The 16,179-nt window shown below is 35.7% G+C and overlaps 1 protein-coding gene across 1 annotated transcript in view; it reads left to right on the forward strand.

The window, feature by feature from the left end:
* WDR25 (WD repeat domain 25) overlaps positions 1-16,179 on the forward strand; it is a 64,984-nt gene that overhangs the window by 25,250 nt on the left and 23,555 nt on the right. Inside the window, exon 3 of the mRNA XM_055816772.1 lies at positions 7,796-7,943. Coding sequence (XP_055672747.1) covers positions 7,796-7,943 — 148 coding nt within the window. The remainder of the gene's footprint in view (positions 1-7,795; positions 7,944-16,179) is intronic.

Here is a 16,179-nt window from a genome sequence, read left to right on the forward strand (position 1 = left end):
GCTGAAAATGTCAATCTTGTATCTTAGTATATTACTGTTTTCTTAAAATAATTTTATAGAATGCTGGCATCTCAAAGTACACTTTAGATTAGGTGTTTGTTTTCCTGTTAATGGCAAAACCACCCAAATGAGGCTTAATTACGGAGCCTTCCTTGGGGAGAGGGCTTCTGAGTTTCTGTGCAAGGGAAGATTACAATAAAACACACCAAATAATTGAAATGTATTTCATAGGCATGCTTGGTATATTAGTGCTGCCTCCTGAAGGTAAATGTAGTGCTTGTACTTAACTCAGTCTTTGTTGGATTCACCAGAATTAAAGCTTGTTGACATGTTTGCAAATCAGTTTTCATACTACTGACTAGTTTCTGGTAGTACTGCTAACTTGGTTAGCAGTGTGCTGCTAGTATTATAACTTAAAAAGCTTCTGCCTGGATAAAGCCCCCTACAAAGTAAGAGCTGTCTTCAGATCTAATGTCCTGCTCTGGTTTTTTTTGTAAAAGAGAAGATTTTCCACCTCATGGGTTTGATAAATATACTTGAAACCTTTAATACTAGAATTTTTTTTGGGGGGAGGGGGAAAAAAAGAGACCTTATGCTGGCTGTCTCAGCTAACTGAATTTATTTTGTTTTGCTACTTTCCATCCTCCGTGTTTCTACACTAGTGAGGAAAGTCTAGTAATAAACTATCCAAATACAAGCTCCTATTCATATATTAAAGCAATAATAAATTTGGCTCTTTTTTATCAGTTAGTAGACCTATGCTTTGGATTAGTAAGATAATTGTGTTTTGAGTTATGTCTGCTGCAAAAAGAAAGCTAGAGGAAATCTGCAAGTGCTTGCTCAAATGACAGCGTTGTTATGTACTTCTTACACTGTGTCTAGATTAGGAAGATGGATGTCATTTAAAATATGTTCCCTAGCACACTTTTAAACATTGCTAGAGCAAGTGTTCAACACATCTGAAAATGTGTTAGCTTTATCTAGCTTTACAGAATCCTGCTGAAAACCTTTTTTGGGACAGTTGGTTTACAAATTAAGCTGGTATGCCCCAAATGTCATCAACCACTGTCTATATAACAATCTGAACATCTATTTACATCTTTCATAATGGTATGAAAATAATTTTATTAACACTTACAGGTCATACGCTAAGCTAGACCTTAGCTCATAGTTTTCCCTGGATCTTAGCTCTTAGTTTTACACAGCTTAATTATGTCTTTAGGCAAAAAAGTGTAAAGACAGTGATCCATTTTGTAATTCTTTCAACAAATTTTACCTTCTACTAAAACTATATTTACCTCGCTATTTTAAGAAGACACAAAGTAAAACAACAATGAAACATCCTAAATCTTCCTGTAGTTACTCCATGAATTTATACATATTAACTACATGCCCATTCAAGTTCATATTTTTTTTCAATCACACAGTGGCTGGAGAGGCTTAGGCACACCTGCCAATTCTAATTTTTGGCTATTTATTGTGTTTCAGAGCTCCTTGTTGCTTTTTTTCCTGCCTTTCTCTTGCCCCAGTTCTATAAACAAAAGAATGATTTAGCTTTTTATGTGAGTGTTGTCTTATCCTTACTGCTGTTGGTTAGAGATACCCAAGGGGCACTTTTAACTCTTGCAATCCTGCCCAAAGCTGTACCTCATCCAAGTGGGGAATCTGAATAAGCAGCAGCAAATATATTTTTGTAATTTTTCCATGGGACTACTTCTGCCTTCTGGCTCATGACCTTTTGAAAAACCTTTTAAACTACAGTTCTGAGTCTGCTTTGCAACCTAGAAAAGACATGATTTTCTGTAGATAGTGTGGGGCTTCCTTTTTTACTGTATTTATTAGAAATTACAATAATTCAACATTGATCAGATAAGAAAAGTTGTATGGTTGTGAGAGGAGTATAATTCTCTTGAATCTGTGCCTGTTAGCAGATATGATGTTCAAATTTCATAGGCAAATTCAGGAATTAGGGGAGGAAAAAAAAAAGGTAAAAAGTTGTTTTTTTTTAATTTTTTCTCCTTGAGACACACCAGGAAGCTATGTTATTCTAAAAAGGGAAAGAAGAGGGTCATGTCTGTTCAGCTTCACAAGTCTGTGAAGCGACCTGAGCATGCTTTGGAAAGGAGTAGCATGTGTTCTAGTCAAAGTAATTCTTCATGCTTCCCATAACTCAGCACTATCTCGCATCTTCCTTGAACAGGGCTGCTTCTTAAATGCTATCTTTGTATTTAGATTAGTCAAATGCCATCCTTGTATTTAGTTGGAGGCAATTTCTTGCTGTCATTCATGTAGTAGGAGCTATTGACAGAGGAAGTTGGTAATTGCAGAGTGGCATAACTTGGCTAACTTGAGGGGGGAGAGTTCTGTTAAATTAGAATGGATGTTATGTTGAAATTAACTTGAATCGATCCATTAAAAATTTTTAATTTTGTTATGCATGCTTCAGAAATTAATTTCTTGTTTAGCATTCTTGATTGGCCCTGCTGTAGTTCCTTTATGCATGCAAATTCAAAATGCGTACAACTTAATTCCTGATACGTGCTTCCAATCTCTAATTTATCACAATTGAGTCATTGTTCTTGGGTTCATTGTGCAATTAGTGACTGTCTGAATAGATGCACCTTTCTAGCAGTAAAGCTGCTATATTTTATTTTCTGCAATCCAATTTGCTTGCAGGCAAGCGTGTTGTAGATGGTCGTACAATGACAATGGAAGAGATGTGCTCAACTCCTGGTTTATCAGTCTTCATAAGCTTGATAAGTTCTCATGTTACAGTTACTCTGCTTATGTTGCTGTGACTTTTTTTTGTTTTTCTCCTAGGAATGAATGCCTAGTTTGGATGGTCAGTAAGAGAAAAGCCTTTATTTTGGTGTCCTATGAGCTGGCTGATAGCATATCAGACCCCTGTGGCTGCTATTTACTCGAGTATCAAGTGCTCACCCTCTCCTGCTTTCTGTTATGACTTACCAACAGAGTTTTTATTATCTTCAACATGAAGTGCTTTATTTTCAGAGGCTGTTTTCCTGAAAGCTCTCAGTCAGAAAATAGGATCTGGAAACATATAATCTATAACTGGTCTCATCTGTTACTTTGTTTAGTTGCTTACCTGACTTGTGAACTTTTGATCTTGAGGGTGGGGAGGTCTGGTTAATGTTACCTAAAATGTTGGTTGTAGCGTTTTCACAACATTTGTAAGCTATACAAGAAAGAAAGCAACTTCTAAAGCCTTGATTTCCAAATATGAAGAATGTGAAAGAGCAATTGGATTATAACATGCCTTGGAGAAAGTAAAAAAGAAAATTGCTTTTGTAAATAAATCTCTAGTGCAATTCTGTCACTTGGCTGTTTGTATCTGCCACTTTGGCCCCATATATATATATGGCAGATAACTGTGTAATCACCATACTTTCTATAACATGAATGGACATTAAATGAAAGCAATTGATGTAAAAGGAATGGAAAGGCACTACTATAAATAATGAAGTACAAAGAGTAAGAACTAGTAGTGAAATATGAACCAACCTGACACATTAAAGCCAATGTTAATAGAATTGGGAAAAATGCAATTAAATTGTTCATGATACCTTAATGCCAGAAAAGTGTTGAAGAAAATCTTGGCAATAACTAGGCAACTTCAAAGCTTGGAGGCTTGGCTATTTATTTCTTTCAAATATTGGAGAATTCATTAGTTTATAACTGTAGATGTAAGGGGGGGGAAATACAGTAATATTTCCTAGTAACATTTTTGTAGTAATGGTTGCATATGTCATTGTTTTGGGAATGCTTTATAAGCGAAAAGGATGGACTGGTACTATTTATAATGTAAAACATTGCTTGAACGTGTGGCACCAAGCAGTATTTTCAGAGCAGCAGGCTGAAATGTGTGCTTTAACTCTTTAGCTCGGCAATTAAAATGGCACCTGACATCACAAGATAAAAGGGCAACTTCAGTTTTAATGAGAATTTAGTATTTCATCTAGAGATAATACTAAGTTTCTGTAAGAGCTGAGTTTTGAAGTCAAGCAACAACACAAAATGGTTGGTAAAACTTGGTAAAAATATTTGAATATAAATGCATGATAGCACCTAGTCCTATAATACTTGATACGCATGTTTAAATGGCTATTGAGGAATATTATATATAAGGAATATTATATATCTCAGCCTGTGTATTTTTTAATGAACTGTTTCCCCTGCCTGAGTAATTTATTATGTGCTAAATATATATGTCCTTATTCCATGTAAATCTGTAAGTTTTATTTTATAAACCTCTATTTTAAAAGTACTTATTATCAGATATGCTTAAAGTTCAGCAGCCTTTGGTATTTAAAATACAGTTTTCTAAATGGGTCTAAGACACTTAATTTCTTAAAACCACTTATTGTGATATCAAAGCTGTAATTGTCACAACCGTGACTTTTTAAACTATAGTGTTGTGGCCTTCACCTTCAGCCTAAGACTGATCTTGGATACAACCCTTTTTCTGAGTTCATATGTAGATGCCAGTCAGAAGAATAAGTTTGGGGTCCTTTTTTGATGGTGTCTGTAATTCATATTCCTTTTTGGCAAAGAAGGCATGATCAATAACTTCACTCACTTGGAACAGAAGTTTTCAGTGGCCCTGATTCCTAGGGGACTTTCTTGTCTCCTGCTTTGTACCAGGCCCTGAAAAAAAATTCTTTTGAGACTGAAGTCCAGTGGTGAAGGCTAAATGCAAGATCCTGCATGTGGGTTGGGATGATCCCAAGGGCAAAGGCAGCCTGGATGGAGAGCGGATTGAGAGCAGCCCTAAGGAGAAAGGCTTGGGGGGTGTTGGTGGATGAGAAGCTCAACGTGGCCCGGCAATGTGCATTTGCAACCCAGAGAGCTAGTCATATTCTGGGCTGCATCAAAAGAAGCGTGACCAGCGGGTCAAGGGAGGTGATTCTCCCCCTCTGCTCTGCTCTTGTGAGACCCCACCTGGAGTACTGTCTTCAGCTCTGGGGCCCCCAATGGAAGAAGGACATGGACCTCTTGGAGCAGGTGCAGAGGAGGCAGCAAAGATGCTCAGAGGGCTGGAGCACCTCTCCTATGAAGACAGGCTGAGGGAGCTGGGGTTGTTCAGCCTGGAGAAGAGAAGGCTCCGGGGAAACCTTATAGCAACCTTCCAGTACCTAAAGGGGGCCTGCAAGAAAGCTGGAGAGGGACATTTTCCCCTGATCCCAGCCTCCTGCGATGGCCGTTGTCTCACTGAAGGGATGTGGAAAGACCAAGTGTAACACCCAGTGAAAAGAGGTGAAGCCGGGGGGGAGAAATGCTGGGCTGAAGCAAGGCCTGGGGAGGGAAGGTGCTCCCAAGTGCTCATTTAACTCTTGGTCTTTTTTCCTCAATATCTGAATCTGTAATTAAAAGCTTATGTTAATTGGCAATAAATCAGGTGAATTTCCTTGATGAAGGCTGCCTGGCCCATGTGGCTGTGATTCCAGAAGGTATTGCCACATGCTGTTACCTTACCAAAAAAAAGCTGATGGCAAGTGTGATGGTGGGGAGGAATGTGGTATTCAGTAACTTGTCCCTTGTGCGTGATCCATGGTCTCATCCACAGGAGTCGATCATTTTTTCTGTTTCACATAATGGAGGGAAAAATGCAGCTTTAGGGGTGCATGTTTTCCGCTTAGCTTTTTTATAATCAAGTGAGGACTTGGAAGTGGCTTTTGAACTGGTTTTACTTCATTCTTCTTGTGAAAATTGAGTTTTCATGCTTAATTGCTAAAACATGACAAAAATATCTGAAGCATGTACCACCTGCTTTTCCTTTCATCTTGATTTCATTCATTCACTAGCTTCCTCATATTAAAAGCCCTTCAAGACACAATTAACCCTTTTTTAATACTGTGAAGCTTGAAATGGTCATTACAACTCATTAAAGCAGAGAAACTTACTTTAAAAAGCAGTTAATATTAAATTTTTCCCGACTTCTTTTTTTGTGGTTAGGGTAGAATACTTAGGGTATGGCCATCGTGGTTCCCGTCTTAACTGTCTATTCAAGTTATTAATGATAATTGGTTGCATTGCATTGCAGAACTGTGCTCCATGCTAGAAGATGCTTTGATGAAATAATTTTCTGTAATGGAATGTTGTCTTCTAAGTATGGACTACATAATAATGATATTGTCAGTGAGTCCTTTTTGTCCAGTAAGAAGAAAACATAATTGAAGATAAAAATATGTTATCACAAATCTTGCTTTTTTCCTCCCTTGTACGTTCTCCTGTATTGTGAATTGTGCTTTGGCCACAAGAAAGCAAATATCTACTCATGTTTTACGATTTACCAAGTTGTTTTTGTCTTTAACATCCTTTAAAATGAGCGAAAATGCAGTCAATTTTATCTTGGTACTAACTTCAGTGTTCTTGTGTAGTTATACGTGAAGGCTGAATTTGATCTCGCTTGAAAGAGTAATTTTTTTTGTATTCTGTTAATTGCATAGTCTATTCCCAGCATACATAACAATCTTAGAATTGAGAAATTGATTAGAATAGATGAAATTCAGAATAGGCAGTGTTGTTTTAATCCTGCAGGTTTTTGCAGAATGAAAATCACTAATTGCAAAGAGAAGTACCATGAAGAAAAATGGTGACTTTAAAGCCATAAACTGCCTTGGGTTTACTGAAACTGCAATAAAGCTATTGTGAAGCACTGTCAAAGTGTTGATTTATTTGTACTACTAATATCAGAAGTAATAAAATCTAGGATTTACTGATATGGTTATAGCATTTGTTATCCATTTTTTTAGACAACTCAACAGGTATTATATTGTATCAGACAATCATAAGATATTTTATAATCTAACTTCTACAGAAGCAGAATATTCATAGGGAAAATAGTTTTGATATTTAGCCTTCTCACAAAGTGAATATACTGAATCTTTATATGGGTCAGTTGTTGCTGAACTTCTAATTTTATCTTAAAACTGGCAAAAAAAGCATCATGAAAAGGGTATGCTTTTGATTATTGTGAACTATATGTGGTAACTGAAATTGTAATTCAGACTAATTCTGTTTTCTAAAATATATTATTTGGAAATTGCCTTTCTCTTCAAAAATTCTTTTTAAAATAAGAGCAGGACTATTTATGTTCTGAAAATATTAGTTGTTATATACTTAAAAAAAAAAGGATAACTAGTAGAGTAGGATTTATAGGATTTTCAGAAGTGCTCAGCATCAACATAATTCTGTCCAGAAGAAACTGAAAAATGAGAGGACTGGGACCAGTCCTTAGAAATCTTTATGTAGCTGCATGATGATATTCTTATATGCCTCCTCAGTGAAGTTAAGGTAAAATTCTACTTAAAATTACAACCTGAGTGAGAAATGTGGTAATGGTCTGTCTACAGGCAGATGTGACAGCTGTAATCTGCTAAGATTCCTCTTACTCAATGGAAAGCAAGATATGATAGAGACAAAAATTTGCAAGAAAAATGTTCTAAAGGGAAAATGTGTTTTGATACATCCCTGCACAGAGGTAGAACAGCATTATGAATAGGGAAGTAAAACATGAATTGCAATTGAGAGCAATGTAGACATTTCAAGGAATAATACAAGTCATAAAAATGTATTACTGATTTGTGCCTTGTTAATAAAATGTCCTAGTTCTAATCAACCATGCAATTATTTCAGACAGGCTTTTACAGCTTAACAGATACGACTTCAGAATGCAGAGCTTTCTCAGCCACAACGATTTGCTGTAGCTACTTATCAGTACATAGAAAAAAATATTGTGATTCTTTATGTAATTGTCCTTATTCTTCTTTTTAAGGTATGGGATGCTGTAGATACAGGCTGCTGTTTAAAAACATACTCCTGCCACTCTTGTGCTGTTCGAGCTGCCCGGTGGTCATCTTGTGGAAGAAGGATTCTCAGTGGGGGCTTTGATTCCATGCTGCATTTAACAGATGTAGAAACAGGTAAAGGTCACGTAAGGGTGCATCATAGCCCTATCTTTATTGAGTACAGATAACTTAGGATCTTGTTAGCCTTATTCTTTCTCCTAAAAAATGTAGATAAAATCTATAGATCAAAGTTAGAATTCTTGAAACGTCCTCACAAAAAACAATAAATCTCAGCAATTAAAGGCAGGTGGAGATATTTTAAAAAAACTGAAATATCTTTAACTTCATGATCACATGTAATTTCTGTTGTCAGATACTGCACAGACGAATAGAATGAAACGTATTATTTTGTGCTCTGTCATGATCATTCGTTAAAGTGTTTGAAGAGCCTCTTAAGGCTGACTTCAGTAACATTTATATATATGGTTAATTTAAACATAGGCTTATACCTCATTCTTAATTGGGTTGGTTTTAAGTTTATGCTTAAAGTTAATTAGGTGATGATTTTTTTCCCCGTTGAATAGGACCTTAATTAGGAGCATAAAAACTTAAAATCTGGTATGGAACTTGACACTGAAGCTGTGTTGCTTTGACAAAAATTGTGAGTTTGACTTGGGATTTGATTCTTGTGACCTTATCAACTAATTTCCTGGATGCTATCTTTCCTCCTGTCTCCTTCATAAACTAAAACGTTTCTATCCACTTTATTTTTTTCTCCTTTATGTATGTTATCAGCATTCAGACGGCAGCATTCTTTGGAGACATACATAATAGGACACCTCTGTGTGTGTAGAAATAAAGGATTAGGCCTAAAATAGTACCTTGTCAACTGAGGAGATGCAATTTTATTTTTTCCACTTTATTTTTTTTAAATGTTTAATTCCTGCAAAGTTGCAATATTTTTTGTAAGACTACAAAAGAAATCTTTACAGAAATTACAAGCTGTTCTTGTCTAGAAGGGTTTTCTCTTATGTAAAAGTAACTCCATTATGTGTGAGTATCTGGAGAGCAGAAGTTCTCTTCAAGTGATCTGGGAAATTTGTGAATATTGTTCACATGGAAAGAAGATTCTTTTCTGTGCTCTAAGAATTCATTTTTCTCAACATTTGCCATATCAGATGTATTTAAATTCAGTGATGTCTAGAAGGGAGCTGTTGTAATTTGGGAATGTAAAACGTGTGATGCGGTGACAGAATATTGAAGTTTTGAGAATATTCAGGTTTTGTAATGGGGAAAAGAGCTTTATATATTTGATGTAGTAGTACTACATGAATTTGTTCAATTTTTCAGGCTTTTTTATTATTTTTCCGTCTCATTGCAGCAAGCTTCTTATTTCTAGTCTCATAACTGAATTTTACTAATCCAAGTGAATTTAATTTTGACCATAGAGCTTACAAATTCTAAACAGAATGGCTACCTTCTTAATGGGATTTACAGCAGTAGAATAGATTTTATGTGCCTGAGTCATTTGAAGGGACTACTATGGGGAAAATCTCATTTTATGAAATTGTAGAATGAATTCCAAAGATGCGCAATTTTAATCTTACACTTTGATTTTTAATGTCTGTTTGACTTAACTATCCAGTAATGGGGTAGTATTCTGGATTAAGTTGATTGTAGTGGTTCATTTGAAAGAAGGTATTTCTAGTGTTTTAGGTGATGACAACAATAACAAATTCTACTTAGCAAGGTTCAGAACAGATAAGCTTATAAATGGTTCTTTCCTCACTGACTTGCGAGTTATGTAGTTTTTCTAACTACTTAAACTGTGTGTGTAAAGGCAAAATGAATGCTTATAATCCTTAAAAATACTAGATATTCATTATTGCCTTATTTCAAGGACACAGGATGCTTTGTAGCTCCTGTGATCTGCAGTTGTAATGTTGATGTCTGGACCTTACTGTCAGTGAAGTAGGTTTGGAATTTCGTTCTGATTTCCTCCGCATGCAGGCCAGTTTCTGATTTTCTTCCCTGTTGTATGAAAAAAAAAAAAAACCCAAAAAAACCTTTACATTTCAGTTAATTCTTTTCAGAGAAACAGGGCAAGCAGTTTGCCTCTGGAATCCAAATCATTTTGATATAAAAAACCTCATTTCCATTTGAAAAACACTAAGGCAGCTATAAGATTTCGATTTACATTAGTTCACTGAATCATTCATTCCTCTTCACTCTTCATCAGTGCTGAAATGATTTCTTCTTTGATTAACTTCAGATAGATGTTAGAACTGTTCCTTCACAGAGGACTTTTAGACACTTTTTTTGGACTTCGGTCTTAATTACTTTCCATTGCTAGACTGAACTAACTATCAGTGTGTTTAAATGTAGTAAATGCATGCCGGTGGGATTTTATAAATCATAATGCTGTCTTTAAGACTCTGCTCTTTTCTTTTGTGTATGTTGTTCTGGTTCAACATTTTTTTACTTATGTATGCTAAAGTCTAATCTTCTTTGTTTTCAGTATAGATTTTATGTTACATCTGTGTTATAAAAATTACTACATGTCCTTCACCAAAAGAAACCTAACAGTCTGAAGAGAATGACTTTTTAATAGTTTAGGAAAGGTTGCAAATACAGCTTAGTACTTTGTGTGGTATTGAGCTGCTCAGTTGTTTGGGTTTTTTTGTGGGGTGGTTTTTTTTTTTTTTTTGGTCATTCTGTGTTGTTTCTCTGTTGGGAACATAGTTTCTGCCCTATTAAATCAAAATTTGAGTCTAGCTCATTGTTTGTTCTGGGTCTGAGGACAGCTAGTTATGAGATTCTTCAAAGGAATGTGCCAGCATTGTTGTAACAAACAGTGATAGAATAAATTCTCCAGGAAATTTTGTTTCTAAGCTTGGACTGAAGTTTGGGTATCCCTTGTCCTAGGACATTGTGTTTTCTGGAGTGATTTTCTTTTTTTCAGTCTTTGTGATCTGAACAACGTCAGAGTAGAAGCAAATGGTGAAATCTCTTTAGTCACAAAGCAGAATTTTTGTGACATCAGAAAATCCTGATGCAAGGGTAGAAGACACATCTCTGAAATCTTATCCTTCAATTTTACACCATCAAACCTCTTCCCCTTGTCAAGTGTATTTAAGGAAGGTTCTTATTAGAAGATCTATGATGCTGCAAGCAGGAAAAATGGGCTAACAGGAACCTCATGAAGTTCATCAAGGGCAAATGCAAAGTCCTGTGTCTGGAAGGGAGTTATCCTGTGCAAGAGAACAGGCTGATGCTAAACTGGCTAGAAAGCAGCTTTGCAGAAAAATAGCTGGGGGTTCTGGTGCTGAATCAGAATCAGCAGTGTTCTCTTGCAGCAAAGAAGGTCAACTTCATCCCGGGCCAGATTAGCAAGTGTTTACCTAGTACCTGGAGAAGATGATGCCAGGCTCTTCTCAGAGATATGTAGCAAAATGATGAGAGGCAAAGGACAAATGTAGGAAGACAGGACACTTTTTGGCTCAACTTAAGGATCATCAAACACTAAACCAGGCTGTCCAGGGAGGCTGTGGAGTCATTATACTTGGACATACTCAGAACTTCAGTGGACAAAACTCTTAAGTAACCTGCTGCAGCTGGACCTACTTTGGGTAGGGGCTTGGACTAGAGGACCCCTGGAGGTCCAACCTACAGGACTTGTTGATGCTATAATGAAAAACAGGGAAAGAGAAGAATTCAAATTATTGAGGAAGGAGGAGTTCACTTGTCCTGGTTTGGTCAAAATAGATGGTGTTGTACAAGTCTTCTTTTTCAAAATTAATTTTTGTATAGATTGTCAATTACTATCTTAAGTGGTCTTCATTGTCCTAACACCAGGATGTCAAGCTAAGACACTCCACAAATACGGTTTTCTTGGAAAATGTTGTACATATTAAGTATGGATCTGATGCAAAATATGCATAAAATGTTTAAGGAACTTGGGATTATTCATGCATTGCTTACATGAGTGGTTCTGTGGCTGCAGTTTGCATAAGGCAAGTTCAGTACAGCAACATGATGTTTCATAAATATTAGTAGATCCAAAACCTGCAGCTGAGCTGCCTGTAAAGATTACTGGTCAATATTTTTTTTTTATTGTCCTATTTTATAGACAATATTTCTTAATAAAGCTTTTTGAAAGGTTTTGCAAATATGATAATAATGCAGCAGTCTGGACTAGTGAGACTTCCTGGTTTCGTTCATGTCTCCTAACACCACAAGTTGTAGTCATTTTCTACTCGTGATAGTTCAGACACTTTGTTATTTACAGAGTAGTAAGCAGTGCTATATTTGGAGAGCACTGAAAAAAACCCTCTGCTTTTAAAACAATTCTGGGTCAAGTACATTTGACATTTAACTTCTGTTAAATCCAGATGTAATGGAGATGCTCTACCAACTTTAGAAGGGTAATTGTATTTTTTAAAATTTATTTATAACTATTTTATTTTTGGAATATATGTTTTATTCATCAGTGGATTTTTCATTAGTCACAAATGAATTGGTACAATAGAGCAGGCAGAACATTGGCGGGGTTGATACTATTTGCATATTGTAGATACTCTTCATTTCTTTAATATTATGACAGAGGGAATGTTCCAAGAAATTTTGGCACATTTCCTATTTTGCCAAATGCTGCAGTGGTGTTTTATTTCATGGACTGATCTTGATTTCAAATATAACTTCCTCAGATTTATAATGGGGGGTTTAAACTCCCTATTATTTTGCAACTTTTCACATTACTGTGGCTTGGATACTGAAATTAAGCTTTGCTTTTTGAAGGGAAGTTCAGAATATATATAATGTGGTTGCTTAAATCTAGTTTGTTAACTTGTTTTATTTTACATTATTTTGAGAGCTTCTTTACAGAACATTTTGTACCTCCAAAAGGATGGTCCAAATTTGCTTTTCTTTATTTTCTTTTATTTTCTGATTTGGTAGTCCTATAGATATAACATTATTATTTTTAATGTAACTGTATTTGTTCACATAGGAGTTTTAGTTCTCATACATAAATGTCTCCTCAGGAAAGCTATGACTTTCTTCTCCTATTCCTCCTCTTCTCTCCCAATACTATTTAGATAGTATATTGTTTTAATATCATTTTATATGATGCCTCAGAAAAAATCCCAGTTGGTTGAGTTTTCTTTTTTATTTCTTTTTTTTTTTTTTTGAATAAATACAGGCATCTCTGATGTGAGGTCAAAGGTTCCCCCCCCAATTCTGCAGTTTTAAGTAATACGTTGGACATAATTTAGTGGTCAGTCTCCAGCTAGGAGGTAACAGCATTTTGGTTTTGATACTCACTAATGTAAAGTTTTGCAATAAGAAGACAAAAAAATATTTATTTTGGGGACACTTTCAAGGGTAAAAGATAAAATGTTCTAATATTTCAAGCACCTTTGCATGCCAGAAACTTGCGACTATGTCAGGGAAAAAATTAGGAAACGCATATAGTCAGTATAATGTTAATTCTTGGAAAAATAATAAAGCAATTTGTAAGCATGCCAAGATACAATGGATAAATAACAGCCAACGTCAATTTTTTAAGAACAAATTATGTCTGATCAATCTAATGTTTCTCTCACTGTTGTGCATGACAGAGATTGTGACTGTAATGAGATTTTTTTTTTAAAATATATAGTCTTGTGTCTTTTTGTAAACACAGTAGGGAAATCCATTCTACTTAGCAAGATTACTCTCATGTCCTTGTAAGTCTTGGGCTTCACTTTTCTTTGCGTACCAGGGTAAGGAAGTGAATGTTTCTGGATCATGCAGGTAGGGGGGTGAACCTGAGGACCACTAAACACAGTTACAGAAGCATCCTGTGCTCAATCACTGGGCTGATGTTCTGTGAAAAATTCACAGTGTTAAATAGCCTTTAAAATATCTGATTTCATAGTTGAGCAGTTTCACAGTAGGCTGCAGCATAAAGGAGCAGAAACATATGTTCAAGATCTTTTTAAAGATATATTTTTTTAATACTGTGTATGTTACTGGTGAGCTTTTAATGAATGAAGAATTGAATTAAAGCACTTAAAAATATATAACACATTGCAAAGATGTAGTGGATATTGTTACTGAAATTGTGAAAATTAAAGACTGAGAGAACATTTAGAGAACGTTTGCTTTCTGCTAAGGTATAACCACCTCTTATCTAGGCAAATGGTATGTGGTATGGATTTTCCCTCAATTAGCCAAATAGATTTTCAGAAGATGTAATTTTCTGCAGTCTGTGAATTGGTTGAATATTTGTTATACTGCCTTTAGGAGCTAAGATGCAATAAATATATACACAATAAAGGTATATACAGGCTTGCTGAATTACAGCTGTTGTATTCTATTACGGATAAGGGAGTCTTCCTCTCAAAGGACATCTTTTACAATATATAAAATGAAACCCCAAAATTTTGAATATTTAATGTTAATAAACTGAATAATTGTAGAGAAAAATATACGTAGCTGTAAATACTGACTTCCAGAAAGGTAGAGCAGGGTCTCTAGCAAACATTGAAGCTGGATTTCTGAAGCAATGAAGCTTCCATCATAGCCTGGTTAAAGCCTGGAAAGCAGCAAATTCTGCTCATAGTAGTAAAACACACTAAATAAAGTTTGTACAGAAAAGGGCTAAGAATGCAATGGATTTAATACCAAATTGCATGAGATATTTTATTCCATATCATCTTCTGTACTGTTCTGTTCCATCTCTCGTATGGATTTTTTTTTTCCTAAATTTCTGAGGTTCTGAAAGATTTACGGTGGTAGAGGTTTCATAACTGTGTAGAGAATCTGCCTCAGTGCTTCAGCCCTTTAGTCCCAATACCCCAGAGGTATGGGTTGAAGGGATGTATTAATACAAATGTTAGGAAATTTCATTTTGCTGGGTCCAGGCATGTTTGTATGACAAGCAGTCCAACATAGCTTCTGTGTATCCTGCATGAATTTTAGTTCTAGCAGTAAGAGAGTTCCCTTTCTGTAATGTTATGATTTCCCCCTTTTGAGTATGTTTGCTGCTGCTTTGCTTTTCTACATTCCAGCCTTCTTGTTTTCTGTGACATGCTAATAGAATGAAATTCCTGGATACATCTAATAATGCCAGACTCTTCAGAACGCGGTCTGCTGAGTTTCCAAAAAGAGGCGTTGGATTGAATTTCACTTTGGGGGGTGAGAGAATGAGAAAGAGAGTTTTATTTCAAAGTATTAATTAGAGAGCCTGAGCTTTTAAGATTAATGTGTTGTGATTGCTCCTCAAACCAGTCGAAATGCTAGCATGGTTAATATCTGCATCAAACAGAAGGTAACAGCTTAAAACAGGAAAAAGAAGGTTAAACAGTATGGAAGTGAGTAAGATACTCGGATTGTTTGCATGAATTTTATTTATTATCACACTAATGTAGAATTCATAGTACTGAGATTGTTACAGTGTAATTCTGCTAGTGACTGTCCCTGAGAGCTTTTGCATAAATAACAGCCTCTGGAAGACAAGAAAAGGGCAAAAATGGTGCCCACTTCTCTTTAAAATGGGGAGATGGAGTAGGGAAATGGAGAATTTTAGTTTCTGGATAAAATATGGAGCAAATGATTGAATTACTTGGAAGTTGTTGGGGATAAGATTGAAAGATGGACTAAATAAAAAATTAGATCAATGTTCTTTCTATGGAAAAGGTAACAGATGTTGTAGTTAGTAGATGAAACACATCTTGAATTTAGTGCACAACTTTTTTTGGTTGTCTTTTTCATGTCTTAGGCTAGAGAGCACAATGGCAAGAAAAATGTATATATTATAGAAAAATCAATTTTCAGAAGTCTTGTGGAGGTAAAAACATTTTAATAAAGCCATTTAAACAATTAATGTTTGACAAAAAGTTAAATGATGAGTTCCACTGGATTACTTAGGTATATGCCTAATGCCATTTGGACAACACACTTTATGGAGAACAGTGGCCGCGTAAAGCTGTTTGAGAGGATTAGTACAGGTAGGCTGCAGTTCTGCTGACTTCTGCCTGCAGTGCCATTGAAAACTTGTTGATTATGCTCCCAGAGTTTATTAAACTAGGTACTAGTAGGAGCTAAATTCCTTTGGGATCGAAGTGCTATTAAACTGACTAGTGAACCTCCATGGGGAAATTCAGTATTTTCTCAAGTACTGTGGATGGCAGTAAGATATATAGGTATGTGGCTTTTCTAAAGCCTGCAAATGATGCCTGGTAGTGGCATACATGAGAGCAATATCTTGTTGCTTCTTTAACTAATGATTTTAATACTTTCTTCCTTCCCTGTGGAGTATTTCTTTTTTTTTTTTTTTTAGCTATTGCTGAAAGCTCCCATGATTAGAGATGGTCACTGTTGCATATGA

Source organism: Falco peregrinus, chromosome 1 (genome assembly GCF_023634155.1).
Source record: "Falco peregrinus isolate bFalPer1 chromosome 1, bFalPer1.pri, whole genome shotgun sequence".
In the NCBI taxonomy this organism is placed as follows: Eukaryota; Metazoa; Chordata; class Aves; order Falconiformes; family Falconidae; genus Falco; species Falco peregrinus.